Source organism: Periplaneta americana, chromosome 9 (assembly GCF_040183065.1).
Source record: "Periplaneta americana isolate PAMFEO1 chromosome 9, P.americana_PAMFEO1_priV1, whole genome shotgun sequence".
NCBI classification, from domain to species: domain Eukaryota; kingdom Metazoa; phylum Arthropoda; class Insecta; order Blattodea; family Blattidae; genus Periplaneta; species Periplaneta americana.
In genome coordinates this window covers 90006463-90024087 of record NC_091125.1, presented here as the reverse complement: position 1 = coordinate 90024087, position 17625 = coordinate 90006463, and the positions used below count along the sequence as shown (strand labels likewise).

Genomic DNA, 17625 nt, shown 5'->3' with positions numbered 1-17625 from the left:
GTAACGGAATATTTACCCTCTGTACTTGATATTATGAGAATGTATGAACTGTAGGACATGGTTCATGAAGCTTGGAATTACATTGTATAACAACTGAAGACAGAGAAGTGACATTTATAAGGGCAAATATAGCCTATCGAGAATGTTTTGTTGCAGGATTCCCTTCAAGAGGAAGGAGCGGTCGGAATCCAGAGTGTTCAGACGGAGTCTCATCAGAAGAGTAGAGCTGAAATTTGTCGAACCCGTGAGTTACATTCTTCTAGTTCCATAATGATTATCTTACGTCAATACTTTGAAAATAACGGAAATATCAGTGACTATACCATGACCAAAACTACTTCCGACTAGACAGCTTACAGAGAAGAGAGAGCAGTGTTGTCATGTTGTCCATCTTTCGTGTAACCGAGCGCCCTGCCGATAGAGTGCAGTAATGAACGGCTGACATAAACACAACATTTCTAACCAACATGTTGAACACTAAAATTTGTGTACATTATTATTTTCATTAGTCTATTATTATAATTAGTAGTAGTGGTAGCACTAGTATAGTAGTAGTAGTAGTAGTAGTAGTAGTAGTAGTAGTAGTAGTAGTAGTAGTAGGAGTAGTAGTAGTAGTACCGGTATTCTTCAATGTAAACCGTTATAAAAGCGTCGAAATGACTATAAACTGTAAATACAGGTTTAAATTTAATACGAAGCCTTTACTTTTATGAGTGCCGGTATTCTTCAATTTAATATTGTTAGAAAGGCGTTGAAAAAGTTGTAAACTGTAAAAATATTTATGATTAAAAATCTACACGGCCTTTTTCTTTTCCAATATCGATAACAGTGCTCTTATTAATTTTAACACAAGCAGCAGTTCTCATTACGATTTGCGTCAAAGGTAAAAGATGCTCCCCATTATCTTTTTCCCTCTCAAAATACTCTCTTACATTACACACCATCTCTCGCGTTTGGCCCTTTGACAGGGCACCTTGTACAATATTATTTGTTCTCTGCCTGCCTTTTCTTCCTTCCGACATTCCACAAGTCACCTGTTTAGAAAATCTAGCAGAAACTAGAAAACGCACACTAGACACACACTCCACGAAGTTAATACATCTAATTTTTTTTCACTCCATACAAAGCGCTTCACTAGTCTCTTTTTTAAATTATACATCTAATATAATTTAAACACAATAATTATAGATACACTAAAACAATAAGACAACTAAATAATATTTTTAATTCACACAAAGCACGCGCTAACCAGCCAACTCAAAGTCATTCCGGGCACTGTATTCACCACTAGGCCGTGGTATTCACGTGCAACTTGTAAACATAGACACGGCAACCCGTCCCGTTACCATGGTTACGCGTCTCTCGTGATTGGTTGATTTGAATGGTTGCCATGATAACATGCTAAAGGCGCCATTTGTCAAGTCGGAAGTAGTTTTGGACAGACCATAGTATCCTAAAATCAATACAAGGCGGAACAACTAAGTTAATTAATTAATTACGTAACTATTATTTCCTATTTTTCGTTGTTACTGGCCGCTTATTTCCTCGATTTCCTTTTGTGTTCCATTTTTCTTGTTTTCTTTCCCCTTATTATCTTACTGTAAGACTGCCTCCCACTTATCCTCTCCAACACTTAAAGCAGAAGTATTTCAGATATACCACGAGGCCACAATCTATGTCGGGGAGGATCGTCTCAAGTTCACGGTGCAGCTGGACACCGGCTCCTCGACCTTAGTTCTGCCGTCTGCCAAGTGCGACAGCTGCTGTAAGTACAGTTCTGGTCTTAACAATCTTGAAGACAACGTTTGCCTATAGTTCATACGTCAGTTTCGTCACATTCGTCGATATTTTGTAGATAGTTTCTGGCTAATTGAAAGAAAAGAGCAGTTCTTAATGTAATTCCAAGGAATGGAGAAGCCGTAAAAATCCGCATTCAATTGAAGAGGTGGATTCCAAACTGGCCAGCTACCATGTGGCGTGTGAGCTGCTGAGCGGCGAGGGTGGGGATAACTTCCCCTCTGACGTTCTCTATACTGTAGAGTCTACAGTATAGAGAACGTCAGAGGGGAAGTTATCCCCACCCTCGCCGCTCAGCAGCTCACACTAGACTGAACAGATCTGTCAGGTTCATGTAATACACTTTGAAATAATATTATACATACACGTGCAAGAGTTCTTGTTATGATAGGCCTACACCAGTCTCTGTTGAGGTTTAGCGTGTAAGATTTTTTCATTCTTGTCTTCTTCAGTTGGTGCAGCCAAATTCCAGTGCCAAAAGGAAAGTAACCATACTGCTAATGTTACATACGTCTTGGGAGAAGGATTTGGTCGCTTCTGCGAAGACGAAGTTTGGGTAAGGACAAAGTGTAGAACACGACTACAGTAATGTTAATATCAAATTCACCAATAAATAGGCATATGTTTCGAGCAATCACAAGCTTTGCGTATAATTAACTATAAGAGACATTAAAATAATTATTGCAACACGAGACAAATTTACTAAATCCATAAGACTCGGTTGATCCTAGCAATGTACAAAAGGCGCCTCGCATCCGGCGCTTTATCTAAAAAGTGCGCGTCTTCTCGAAAGTTAAGATCTTATGTCACGCTGATCCGCTTTACGGCGGCGTATAACAGCGAAATTTAAACACTTTTATCAATGAAAGGTGAACACTTGTAGTATATGAAACAATATTCTTGTAGAAAGCAGCAGTATAGAAGAACGTGTTTCAAAATTATGGTAAAACTTTCATATGATTATTAAGTAAACAGAAATGATATAATAGCTTGGCGCATATAATTTGTTTAAAAAATGCTCAAAGATTTTATTGGCACGTTATTAACACTCAATGCGATAACCCTTTATTACACGGTATATACGTCAACAAGATAACTGAATTCTTGCGACATCCCCTCCAATACATCTCTGTTTATGCAATCGCAGCAATGATCAAAGTCTAATTCATTCATGGCCGTGTGCACCATTCTCGATCATCTAGCCCGTTTATCAGCAATCACGGAAACATGGTTAATTCTTGACAATGATCAAGTTACAGATGCGGTGCACCGACATTTTCCCTCAATCAACTCAGTACCGTCAGCTGACGGTACGCTCGCTTGAGAAGAATCACCATAAAACAGCGAACGAACGCATTCTGTCAATTATCGCTTCGTTTTTGTTTGTCGGACTGTTTCAAACATCCTCGCAGTTTTCAAATAAGTTTCAATAATCATGGAAGAAAAAAAGAAAAGAGCACCGAACTTCTCACAGTCCGAAGTGGGAATTCTTTTAGAACTCGTCGGCAATTCTGCATCCATATTAGAGAATAAAAGTACTGACGGAAGTTCTCTAAGAGGAAAAGCAGGCTACCTGGTTGGATTTAACCTCACAATTCAACATGAGTTATACGTGTTTACATAATTCCACATAATTTGTAACGTAATTTATACAGTGGTTATTTCATATTATTGATAAGAATTGGGAAAATTTCAGTATACGGATACCTCACTGATAATTATCTTGAAATAGGCTACTAAAAAGAGCAGATTTGTAAGTGTCGAATGCTCATCATTTTGCTTACGAAAAGACACATTTCAGTGCCAATAATTTATTTGGGAAAATTTCAATATACGGATACCTCGCTAACAATTAAAAAAAAAAAGCAATTCGTCTGTGTATGTCGAATATGCATCATCATGCATACGAAAAGGAAGTTTTTAGTGCCAATTTATTTTGTGTGCACAAGGTTAGAATTTTGGAGTAAGAGGGAAAGGAAAGTAGGCCTATCCTTGTTCTGAAATTTATCCATTTATTTTGTGTTCACAAGGTTGGAATTTTGGAGTAAGAGGGAAAGGAAGGTATCCGTGTAATTTCTCTTAATTCAAGCGTAAATAGCCTAATTGTCCTAAACGTCATGTAGGTCCTAATAGGCCTAGTTTCAAACAGCAAATCTATAGCTAATAAGTGATAATCTTGCATTCTACAAAATGGTCATTTAGTTTTACTATATTATTACCGGTCTAGAATAACTACTTTATTATTATGTTAACAAAATTGGACAGTTAGGCCTAAATAATGTTTTGTCCTCAAGTAAAGTCCCGATCTTCCAAAGCAGAAACATATATAAAACATTAGTCTATTTTGAGAAAAAAAAATTTATTATTCATCTACAAACTTACTATTATAACACCAATTCTGTTATTTCCGCAATGATTTGCGTGTTCAAGATACATCATTTTATCTTCAGTTCCATCAAGTACGTCAAATCGTGCCGCCATTTTGGTTTTCTCGACTTGACCACGTTCAATTCAAGATAATCGGTCCCACACCCGTGATCAAATTTGATCATCATCAACTCGCTTGTTTAACTTTGATCGAGAGTGATACTCCGCAAATTGGCGTTGAAGATGGTCGAGTGCCGACTTAACCATGGTCAAATTTTAATCGAGAATGGTGCACACGGGCATCAAAGTCTTAGAGGACAGATAGCACATAAACTGCATCCTTCACAAACCCCCAAAGAAAGAAGTCACATGGTGACGAGCCTGATGACCTGGGAGGTCAAGGCCGATAGGCCAGATCAGCGGCTGTAGCACATCGTGTCCAAAGTTTCGTTAGATGACCAATTCTGAAATGTCTACGAAATAACCTTTGTGCCATTTTTACTGAATGTGTTTTTGCAAGCTGCAGAACGAAAAATGACTCCCCATACCAACAGAAAATCATACATTTTTCAAAACTCACAACTTGAAACATTAAATTAAAATCAAACATTAAAAAAACACATAGCAATACAATTACGTCGGCAATACATACCAGCAGGATACACTAGCATGAACAACAGCTGAACCGGCCTCAATGCTACTGACAATGGGATAGCACTTCCCGAAACATGTTTAGCGAATGAATTTTAATTACATTGCTAGGCCTATGTATTTTTAATAGTTTGATTTTAACTTAATTTATTTTTTATGATTCGATGAAAAACACTGATTACATTTAAAGACTATTAAACACAACCATGCCAACTAATTACAACTTGAAACTTTGAGAGTTTGTTTAGTCAACTGTCCGAAAACAGGTCCGAATCTCACAAGTGACACCAACAAGGCACCACTTATGAAACAACTAGGCCAGGAGATAATGAGGTAGGGTGGCCAGTTCGTTTCCCCCTCCATTACACACATCGCCAACTAATTACATATTATACTAGTCAGACTAACTTTGAGAGTTTCACCATCAAATGGCATGTGCCGTGCTAATTTCTCCTTAATACTTAACAACAATCATATGAAAGTGTTACCAGCATTTTGAAACGCTATGCACATCAGGTTAGACAGGAAACAAAACGCTGTTATCATTCAGAAGATAAAACTGTCTCACTGTTTAAGTACGGTACACAAAATATTTAATGTACGGAGTGGTCGAGAAATGGGCGTATCCCCTTTTATTTCTACACGATGACTATGATCGAAAGCTTGATATGGACATTTACCTGACGGTTTAAAGGTCCACAACATCGGTATGGAGACAATCAATGAATATTGCGCCATATTCTGGTAGATATCTTGCGAAGATAAACCGGAGTCACGAAGGCATCTTTCACAGCTGCTCGTAACTCCTCCGTTGTACGACACCTGTTAGGTCTATTACACTATCAAATTTCTGTGTCACAGAATGTGATAAAATTTTTTATCAAATAAATATGATCAAATGTAAGATTTTGAGCATATTACACTATGTCAAAGCTTTTATCATGTCTTTCATCACATTTATAATAATGGATCCACAACAGTTCTATGCTTGCTGCAATTGTAAATGCAGTAATGGTTATTGCATTATTACTAAAGAAGAAATCAAATAAAAAACGTATTTCGTCGGCTTTGAATGTAAACCTGCTAACTAACAAAAAGGAAATTTTACAGGAGAAACAAAAAACTGAATGTAAATAAACTCTGAAATTTTAGGACCAAATCCAAAGTAGAGGTGGTGTAGTTTCAGAGATAATTTATACTCAGTTTTTTGTTTCCCCTGTAAAATTTCCTTTTTGTTAGCTAGCAGATTTACACTCTAAGCCGACGATTTGGGTTAGAGATTGGGGTAGAGAGAAAAGATACAAAAGGAATCCATCAAACTCTACTGAGAGAACTTCAGTGTGAAGATGTGAAATCCTATACATGCTACCGGTAAGTATTTAATAATGAATGATGAAATATTTCATGTGACTCATAATGTGATATTAGAAGTTTTAGCTGGCCTTCTATGCCCAAGGTTGCGGGTTCGATCCCGGGCCAGGTCGATGGCATTTAAGTGTGCTTAAATGCAACAGGCTCATGTCAGTAGATTTACTGGCATGTAAAAGAACTCCTGCGGGACAAAATTCCGGCACATCCGGCGACGCTGATATAACCTCTGCAGTTGCGAGCGTCGTTAAATAAAACATAACATTTAGAAGTTTTGTGGTTTTTACCAACAAGTTTCGCTGATTTTCACAGACCATGTGTAGGCCTACTTAATGTCCGCCATTTTCTTTCTTCTCAGTCACAGCAGATTTTATGAAAGGTATGATGATGACCTAACTTTTATGACAGAAATATGTCACAGCTAGATGTGATCAAAGATGCTATATTACACTGTAAAAGATTTTATCATATACATTTTATCAAACTTTTATGACACAGAAATTTGATGGTGTAATATAGGCCTTATTTCTTTCACCACATGGTTACCAAATTACCAACATAAATCTTAGCGAAATAAGGACGGGGGGAGTAAGCCCACTTCTCGTACGTTTCACTGTATACCATAGACTGTATACCTATATATAACTGAATGTTTGACTATTATATTCTGTTTCTTTTCAAAATCACTGCAGTGTGACACCTTTTTCAGATATCATGAACATTTTCTTTAAGAAGTTAAGAGCTCTTCTACAAACATTTCCAGCTACTTCTCGTAGCAACGCAAGACTGCTTATGAATGTTTGCGCAGTTCGCAGGTCTGAAGGTGGCCCACCAGCAGATGTTACTCTTTGAGGAGAAAGACAAGATCCTACAATCGTACGACACGGACGGCGTGGTTGGTCTGCGCTTCACATCCGACGCCTTGTCGGTTCGGTTCCTGTCCGAAGTCTACCCATTCGTTCCCGTCAAAGTAACGTACGCGCCCACACCGCTCATCAAAAACATCCAGATGCAGGGCCTTGTGGAGCGTACCGCCTTCGCGTTCCACTTTACAAAGTAAGATTCGACGAGTCATTCCGCGTGAAATCACACAAAATGAAGCAAATTTTGACTTTCATGTGTCTGATGGTGTTTATATTTTTATTAACTCTATATGTATAACAAACTAATCCTTTGTATTTTTATTTCCATTTAACTCTATGTTTTTAAAATATAGCAAGTTAAAACTCGTTAAAAATGACGCACAATGCAACATTTAAAGCATCACATTTCTATGTAACTTATATTGATGTTAAACATTTTTCAAAAAATGTATATAAAGGCTTGAAAATTCGTCTTTCGTTAAATATTTATTAACTCATTTGTATATAATTATTGAAGATAATTTTTATGATTAAGTTTTTAAAGTTAGACATTAATGTGAAATAGCCATATACATCTAAAATTTCCTACTATGTGCACTCAAGTATTCCTAATAACCCCAGAAAAAATCACAATGGAGTCTCTAATAGTTTCCTGGATATTCAATTACCGGTACGTACAAAGCAGGGTTTGGAATTGAACGGGTTACATCAGCTTCTTGTCTATGCAGATGACGTGAATATGTTAGGAGAAAATCCACAAACTATTAGGGAAAACAAGAGAATTTTACTTGAAGCAAGTAAAGCGATAGGTTTGGAAGTAAACCCCGAAAAGACGAAGTATATGATTATGTCTCGTGACCAGAATATTCTACGAAATGAAAACATAAAAATTGGAAATTTATCCTTCGAAGAAGTGGAAAAATTCAAATATCTTGGAGCAGCAACAAATATAAATTATACTCGGGTGGAAATTAAACGCAGAATAAATATGGGAAATGCCTGTTATTATTCGGTTTAGAAGATTTGTCATCTAATCTGAAAGTTAGAATTTATAAAACAGTTATATTACCGGTTGTTCTGTATGGTTGTGAAACTTGGACTCTCACTTTGAGAGAGGAACAGAGATTAAGGGTGTTTGGGAATAAAGTTCTTAGGAAAATTTGGGGCTAAAAGGGATGAAGTTACTGGAGAATGGAGAAAGTTACAGAACGCAGAACTGCAAGCAATGTATTCTCCACCTGACGTAATTAGAAACATTAAATCCAGACGTTTGAGATGGGCACGGCATGTAGCACGTATGGGCGAATCCAGAAATGAATATAGTGTGTTAGTTGGGAAGCCGGAGGGAAAAAGACCTTTGGGGAGGATGAGACGTAGATGGGAGGATACCATTAAAATGGATTTGAGGGAGGTGGAATATGATTATAGAGACTGGATTAATCTTCCACAGGATAGGGACCGACGGCGGGCTTATGTGAGGGCGGCAATGAACCTGCGGGTTCCTTAAAAGCAATTTGTAAGTTGTTGTATGGTACGTACAAAACAATGTGTTTCGAGACTGGTGCAGTAGCAGTGGGCTGAGCGGTTTATCGGCGATGAAATCACTTCATAAGCGTTAATATTCGACACATAAAACTTTATCCCACGAAATTTTCTTCTTTACTTATTCCTTTTGCTGTCTATTTACTGTCACGAATTGCTAAGGTCTCACCTAACCTTGTTATCGTTTAGACAAGACTAGTGTAAAAGTACAGCGCTGTGAAGGGCTCCTCTAGCTTAGCTGGCAATTATAAAATAATATTAGACGGTATTACCTTTTCCTTATGATATTAGTAAGTTTGATGAACGAATGCATTTTGTTGTATAGTGACGCTGTCAGCTATATTATGCAACGGGATTTCGTAAAACTTTCCGCGCCCAGCTCTCTCTCACGCAGCTGTACGGTACGCAAGTGGTTCCTCAGTTGGGAATCACAAGCGCGTGTATGCCTCCAGAAAATAAATTACTGCAAATGTATGTATGCAGAGCCCACACTTTTGAATGCTGTAGTTTACAGATAATACATCAGGAAAAAGTTTTTTTTTTTTTTTTTAATTGAGACTATTATAAAAGTAGTAATTTTGCTTTAAAAATTTATTAAAAATTATAATTGAAGAGGTGGATTCCAAAGTGTCGTAAGTACTTTTCTTAAGATTTCAACTTGTTTTATTCAAGTGTTAATTTATCCTTTTCAAGCCTATATATAACTCTGTAATTATATTTAACAGATTCTCCTGAGTCTTGACTTAGTGTGTATGTACATGGTTTTTTTTTTTTTTTTTTTTTTTTTTTACGGATCTAAGGACGTCAAATTTATTTTATCAGTTTTTGTCAATTTTCTCATAACTTGTCATTTGGACTTAGCCCAAATTGGAACCTAGCTCTTCAATTACATTCAGTTATTAACATTTATCAACAGTAATCTGACTAGAGGTTTTTATTTATCTAGAGAAAATCAAAACTCAAGTGGGATTTAATTGACTATTACACGATTAGAAGAAAGTATATAAAGATTAGAAGAAATAAAGTACTCTAATATAATAAAATACAGTAGATATTGACTTACTAAAATTCTATTTTACTAATGTTACCTTCACCAAAATGTTTGAACGGAGCCGCCATTTTCAGTTGACTACATACGCGGAAAACAAATTACGATCGCAAAGCATGTTTTATAGTACAGTAAATAATTTGCAGTTTGAAATGTTGACAAACAAAGAAACAAACGCTAGGGTAGTGATAAATACAAACAAATGCTAGGGAAGTGATAAAATTTAAAAAATGCTAGGGAAGCGATAAAATTTAAAAAATGCTAGGGAAGCGATAAAATTTTAAAAATGCTAGGAAAGCGATAAAATTGTGCGATAAGCAGGCATGATTGGTTGAAAGACGTCCTTTCGTACCGTTTTATTGGTAAAAAGTAGTATGACGTAGTAAAAGTGTAACAGTCAATGGCTGTTGAAGAAATTTATTTAATTTGTGTACGTTTCTTAACCAAAATAGACTACACCCCAACTCTGGCTACTAGCAACAGGCATCTATAATGAACACTGATCAAAATACCCCTCCTTTCTCGTGAAAAACAACAACTGAATAGGCTTCAGTGGACTATAGTGGACTATATTATGTTGTCAACAAACAGCTGGATACATTAAGAAGATTGATTGATTAACCAAATTAGACATTTTTAAAAGTAGCCATGGCAATGTTTGAACCGTTGAGATTGCTATTGTGCGACATCTGCTGGGAAGCAATTAACAATCGGCGTAAACAATTGAATATAGTGTTAAAAATACTTTGTGCGAGATCGTGCGTATTTGCTTGCTTTCCGCACAAAACCAATACGCGGTAAGTGTGAAATACCACATTCAGTATTCCCAACGTAACACACATAACAATGTCCCTATTCTTACCGCTTAAGCTTCATATTCATTTTACTGCTTTAGGCTTTTAACATATTATTTTTAAAGACGTTCAATATAGTAATAATTATAAATTGGAAACTTACCACTGCAATTTCACCTAAATTGCACTGTTAATTATTGTTTTTAAATATTTGCAAAAATTAAGTAAACTCTACAACACCACAAAAGTTACTGCATTTGTAATGCAAATAACATTAAGGAAGCCGTGAAAAAATCAACAAGATTCCAGACTCATCATAGACTGGGGGGGAAAAAAGACAGACGTATATCACGGCCTGCTGCAGTATAGTAAACACAGAAAACATTTTATAGGAACAATGTTGAAGATAGATATATTTGTTTTCCAAAGTTGCCGTCATTGAACAAAAACCAAGATGGAGATTTCATTGCAACTAATTAGAAATTCCTCTTTCAGGTATGTAATAAACGATCTTCGCACAAAATAATGTACGATACACGAGCGGTATGTTTGTTTTCATGTTCGAGAAAAAGATTGAAAAAGCGAAACGTAGTTGAGCTTTTTTAATTTCCGAGAACATGAAAACAAACATACCGCTCTTGTAATGCATATTACTATTTCACGCTAGTGTTTAGAAGTTGCCTCCTTACTTACTTTTCACACGCTACAGTAAAATTGTAAAATTTTAGTACACTTGCTAAGCGTTAAAAGATTTTTTCAGAAATGGCTGTTTTTTTTTCAACAATGTGAGAAAGCCAATAAAAGCAGATTAGTCATCTCAGATTACTAACACTTAGGACCAACAACTTCGCTGTACGAGTAGCTTCACACCTCACGAACAATCTCTAATAAATAATTGGTGATCCAGTTCCAAATTATTCTGCAGGACTTTTATACGTTTGTGCAGACCTATATAGAGCGTTTATGCCAACCGACATACCACCTCTAAATTAAATTGCCCCAGTTACGAAAGTTGCTAAAATAATAAACTCGATAATATCTCGTAGATATACAGCACAGGTGACACAAAGGAAAATGCGAAGACGTGTTTGAAATAAAATGGGATTTACATCACGTGTAAAATTTCAAGTGTGTGGCAAATCCAACATGTACAACATGCCAATGACATGCTGTGTGCTATAAATTTGCTATGACTTTTCGTGATGTAGAGCAGTTATTTACAATACACTGTACATAGAGTTTCCTCGATATAATCTTTGTAAATCTCGTGTTTTTCAGGGACGGAGGAGAATTCACGCTCGGTGGTTCAGACAGGACCCACTACGTGGGAAACCTTGCCTATGCTGATATAATTCCATTCCAGACTTTATGGAGCGTGCGTCTTGATGGGTCAGTATAACAAAACCATATTCAGATTTTAATATATTAGATTTATGTACTTTACCATTCGTATTTATAGCTAACTTGTGCATACAAACTCTCTTTTGCAATGTTTAATTTGCATGAATTTTCAAGGAAGGCAATATATCCACGTTGACTCTCATTTGTAAAGCTGCTACATAATATTGAAACAAAGTTTTATGATATGAAAGATTTTATAAAAATTCCTTTGCAATTCCTAAACCAAAAAAAGAAAAATACGGTACGCTGAATTCGAAACACAGCCGTTGTTTTCACGTACAACATGTCTTGCGGGTAACGACACTAGTTGTTTGTAAAGAATGTTAATTTTTGTTTATAACTTTCAGAAATATATACGTTATTACTTACGCTACTACATACTGTAACAATCTAAATACTAAATTCCTTCATTAAAATTTGCTAGATGTTTCAAATTACAAAAACGACTCATATCCGTATCGTACTACGTTATTGAATTAATCTAATCGAATATTGTGTTAGATTTTAATTAATATCACGGCAACTAATTGGCAAACATTCTAGCAGGCCGTGTGTCGCCTACTTAAATTTATAGAGAATTCCAGGTAAAGAAAAAAGCATTGGTTTTTTGGGCCTTTCCTAGTTCACAGTAGAACGCCTGTGGTATGTAAGCGTTTTATGGCATCTGGTCACTTGATGGTTTAGCCCCATATGCCCAATGCATTTTCCTTAACCTGGAGTCTTCTATGGACATTGAGGGAGTTTCCTCCCACTCTGTCACTAGGTGACGATCCTGGCGCCCCGGGATGCATAATCTTTGTTAGTATTCGTAAGTTAAATTTACGTATTATATGATTTACATTTACTACTGTATTTACATGTAATATTTAAGTTACATTTATCATTTACATCGTCCACAAGGTGGTTTTGTTAAACGTATTTAGGCTACATTGTCACATTACAAAACATGAAGAGTTAATCACGGTACGTTGTTAACTCAGATTTGTGGAAGATATTAAAGGAGTTCTAAAATGTACGAGGTGTGATCATTAAATTCCGAGACTGTGTATGCTGTGAGCGAAGAGATCACGTGATTGACACGCTCGCGCAGCAGTGACACTAGACGACCTTGAAGAGAAGCGACACAAAGTTTCAAAGCGCTATCTTCATTGAGACCTGTGTCACACAAGACTTTGTTAGCACGTGAATTCGCGCATTTGCGAAATCACGATGGACTTGAAATTGGAGCAGACAGACACCATTAAATTCTTCGGGAAATCGGCAACCGAAACCCATGGAATGTTGAAGCAAGTCTACGGGAATGAAGCAGTGAGTCGGACGAGGTGTTTTGAGTGGCATTCGCGTTTCAAAAATGGTAGAACATCGCCAGACACGACGAGAAAAAATTCCAGATGATGCATGATGATCGACGCATCACCATAAGAGAAATTGCTGACATCATCAACATGTTATTTGGAGACGTTCAAATGATCCTCACGTCCATTTTGAACATGAACGACCACAACTCTGGACAGAGAACAAATGGATGCTCCATGATGACAATGCGCCAGCTCACAGAGCTCTCGCAACACGCCAGTTTTGCATCGTAACAAGATGGCTGTCGTTCCTCATCCTCCGTATTCACCAGATTTGACTCCCTGTGACATTTTTTTTTTTTCCGAAGATGATATTGAAGCTAAAGGGTCGCCGTTTTGGCACGGTGGAGGAGATCCAACGCGAATCGCAGAAGGTGCTTGACAGGCTTCAAGAACGCGATTTCCAGGAGGCATTCCAAAAATGGCAAAACGTTGGGATCAGCCCAAGGGGACTACTTTGAAGGGGATGGCAGCCAAATTTAAATCAGGTAATTTTATTTCCATTTATGGGACAGGTCTCGGAATTTAATGATCACACCTCGTAAGTAAACTTAATAGGTGTAAATAATCGTAAATGGTAATTGTAAATGAGTGTAATTAATAAATGTAGATAATATGGAAAACGGTAAGCCGTAACGATAGGTGTGGTTAAGCTCATATCTCTTTAATCTGACTTCGCAGACTCCAAGTTCTCCATCTCAAAATATATCCCCTACTTGCTGTTTAATTTTTGCACGTTTTTACTGTAATTTCTATAACGTTCTGTATTGGTTAATGGCACCTTTTTGGGTTCGTCAGACTCACAACTTTCTTGCAACAAACGTTTCCTCAACCTCTGGTTGAAAACTTTCTTCACGTGCGTCAATACACTCGTAGCTAAAGAAACTACTCTCAGACACTAACTTTTATTTACAATTCTTCGAAATATTGCCTGATCTTAATAATTTTGACTGTTATACAGAAACCTCGTCGAGACATAACTTTAGACACCTCACCCAACTTGTTACGATTATGCGTTCATGCTATACATGCCGCGGAAGTTGGCCGAATGGCGGATTCGACGCTTATTTCACGTCCCCACTCCGATGACCTCCCACTGCCCACGCGCATCGTACCGACCTTGGTGGAATCATCCATCCTTACTGTTTCCAGCGGGACATTAGTTGTATACACATGTTACATAATCACGGAGATATCGCTGTTTGGAGTCTCTGCCAATTTCGAGTTGCTGCGCCAGCTCAAGTGGCACCCACATGTGTTTCGAATTTAAGGATGCATTCTATAGCAAAAATTCAATTTAGAGTTAACATAGTAACCCTTGTACTTGACAGGTTCCATATCGGATCAACCAACGCGGGCAACTGCGACAACGAGCACTGTTCTGCTGTCATAGACTCTGGCTCATCTTTCATCTGGGCACCGGATTCCTTGCAAAACACGATATTCCTCACCCTCCACTCAATGGTGAGACCAATAAAACTTTTAGTGGGGAAAAAATAAGCAAATACTTTTCTGGAATATTAGCTTAGTATCACTAATTGGTATTGGTACACAAATTGTCTATATGAGCAAGAATCTGTTGCTTGGCAAAGTAGTTTCAAAAAGAAATTCCAGGTAGTGATATCGAAAAGGTTCAAGCACAACTTCAACATGTATTTTAGTTTACATCCCACTTCTATACATCTGTCTTCCAAGTATTTTCACAGACGGCGATCCTTAGCATTATTTGGGTACTGGCTAATAAATTATTTTTCAGTTCATCATCCCAACAGATTTTTTGCTTTCCCACTTTTCTCCTGCCGATTCGTTGATTCCGCGCTGTTAACCTTTAGGTCTATTGGTTTTCATCCAGGCGCATCACGTGGCCTACCTAACTCCTCTTAAGAATCCTGGCTGTGTCGGCAGCATTTTTAATTCTGATCCTGGATCTGACAGCTCCATTCTGTCCCTTAATGACATATTAAAAATGTTGCGCTCCACTTCTATTTCGCATATTATAAGCATGTCTTGTTCGTTTCCTTCAGTTACGAAGTTTGAATGTGAGAACATTAATATGGATCGTCTGTAGAGACTAAGAGGACTTCATCCTACAGTAGTGGCAAAAAAAAAACCGGACCGGCCCTTGTGGCTGATTTCAGAGCCTTGTTCACTCTAGAGCACGATAGGCTGGTAACTAAGACTTTCGTGGTTCGAATCCTGCCTGGGAAGGAAACTTTTTTTTGTTTCTTATTCAAATTTATTCCCAATACTTTTCGATTGATGGTAAAATCCATGTTCTGGGAATAATAAGTTAATTAAGTAGTAAAATATCGCTGCAATCGAATTCTCAAAAAGAACTATCACAATATTACTCATATCACAATATTACCAACCTTTATCCTATTGTAATTAACACAATTGGTGAAGAAGTGTCACATATTTTAGTTTATTAATCAATAAAAAAGTAAGTTGGCCTACTTTTCATTAGTTATTACTGCATTATTTGTGTAATAAAAGATCGTAATATATTTTTAAAAATTTTAAAATGCTATTTTCTTCACATATACAAAAAGACTAAAATAGTCCTTAAAACTACTAAAAATTCGAACCCGATTGATCAATGTTAAAACTTAAAATGTTCCATATTCAAAGTGTTTTGTCCACTTGGGTCTATGAACTGCTTTGTGTACAGCTCTACGAAATACGAATTCTTATGATCTACAGAAAATATATAACCTGAAACTCTTTCTTATTCTGACTTGTTTTCAAGGTGCCTGGCTTGATAAATGTTCATTTTCGTCAAAGAAACCGAATTGGCGTGAGATTCTACGTAAGTAATCTGAAATATTAAGAAAATGATCTGCATTTGAAGAAATAAAATAGAAACTTCGTTAGTATGTAGAAATCTCTACTGGTCTCTTTTGAACTAAATATTTAAATTCAATCATCATATCCTACTTTTCAGGTGCTAGGCAATCAAGTACGTTTTCTTCAACCCCTACATATTACAATAGCAGGAAGGAATTTTACGCTGCAGCCTGAAGACTACATTGTAAGTGCCCGACATACCAGCCATCCTTGAAATGTAACAAAATAACATGTTACAGTGAGAGACATAATTGTTGAGGGGGCGAAAATGTTTCAAGATTTGTAACGCGGTTGATAAGAGGCTATAATTTTAATTCCTTCTCAGCATAGATATGTAATATATAAACAGAAAAGTGAAGCGAATATCTCGTTAATATATCACCGAAATCTTTCGGCTCAGAGCATGTGCAGTGTGGCGTTCTTTGACTTAGAAAAAATTCGAGTCGTTCAACTATTATGTCTCTCATTGTACAGGGACATCATTTTATTTTTACTAACATTTCTAATATTAACCTGGCTATACCTTCGGATTAATGGTTGAGAACTGGAAACATCGTTTGCTACCTCCTTCCACGATTGGAGTTCGATGATACTGGCGTGAAATACAAACAAATCACTTTACTAGATATAGGAGGGAAGAAAAGTATTTCATCAATTTACGTAAACTAGGAAATATCGTAATTTTGAATTTCATAATTTTCATTAGGTTTTGTTTAATCTAAATACAGTATAGTATTAACAATAAGTGTTTTTACTCACGAACTGAGTTATTCATGCGAAGAATTCATTATGCAGCGTATAATATACTGTCTACAGCACATTAGCGTACAATATAGAGAATGAAGTTAAATTGAAAAATAATCATAATATGGATATTTAAACACATTTTTCAAAATGGTGGCCGTTCATTTCGATACAGGCGTCAGTTCTTTTGTGCATATTATCGCACTATAGACTACTGCATCTAATTCCAGTTTCGTCCTTCGTACTAGTAACTCATGTTGAAATAATTCTGTACCTAGTCTATAAAAGAGTACTGTAAATTCAATATTCACTTCTGCCAGATCCGCACAGATAAAATTACTCAGACATGCTATCTACTGTCCGTCCAAGTGGTTTTGTCGCAGGATCGTAGAAAGGGTGGAAATCACGTGACAATTGCTTAACGAGGCCCTTTTATTTAAGTTATTTTAAACAGTTGTATAATATTACGTAGACGGTCAACTCCTAACACAAATTAATGTTTTCAGAAAAGAGCTAAGACAGCCCAGCCACTAGCCTTTACAGATGGGCGAGCAGAAGCAGGTGGGGGAAATCGGGATGCGACGTAGCCAAACGAACGACAGTACCTGTGCAAAAATATCTTCAATATTGAAAGCTCTTTCGTCACTGGAAAATGCGAACATATTTCTGGGACGTACTATACTAAGTCAGTACTGTTACTATATCCAGCCTTGGATCTGTGTGAAGGACAGTTGGAATTTCATTAGTAGAAGGGGTGGGAGTGAAGAACATTCAAAAACTCAGGTACAATAAAAATTGAAGTAAAAATAAAATGATGTCCCTGTACATACATGCAACAGTACTTTTAA

General features: G+C 36.8%; 2 protein-coding genes across 2 annotated transcripts in view; one reads left to right on the top strand and one right to left on the bottom strand.

Moving 5' to 3' along the window:
* LOC138706225 (fatty acyl-CoA reductase wat-like) overlaps nucleotides 1-17625 on the bottom strand; it is a 335996-nt gene that overhangs the window by 295269 nt on the left and 23102 nt on the right. The window lies entirely within an intron of this gene.
* The window catches only part of LOC138706227 (renin-like), a 32067-nt gene that overhangs the window by 9999 nt on the left and 4443 nt on the right, over nucleotides 1-17625 (top strand). Inside the window, exons 2-9 of the mRNA XM_069835269.1 lie at nucleotides 157-244; nucleotides 1654-1765; nucleotides 2250-2353; nucleotides 6992-7239; nucleotides 11709-11819; nucleotides 14518-14650; nucleotides 15936-15995; nucleotides 16131-16217. Coding sequence (XP_069691370.1) covers nucleotides 157-244; nucleotides 1654-1765; nucleotides 2250-2353; nucleotides 6992-7239; nucleotides 11709-11819; nucleotides 14518-14650; nucleotides 15936-15995; nucleotides 16131-16217 — 943 coding nt within the window. The remainder of the gene's footprint in view (nucleotides 1-156; nucleotides 245-1653; nucleotides 1766-2249; nucleotides 2354-6991; nucleotides 7240-11708; nucleotides 11820-14517; nucleotides 14651-15935; nucleotides 15996-16130; nucleotides 16218-17625) is intronic.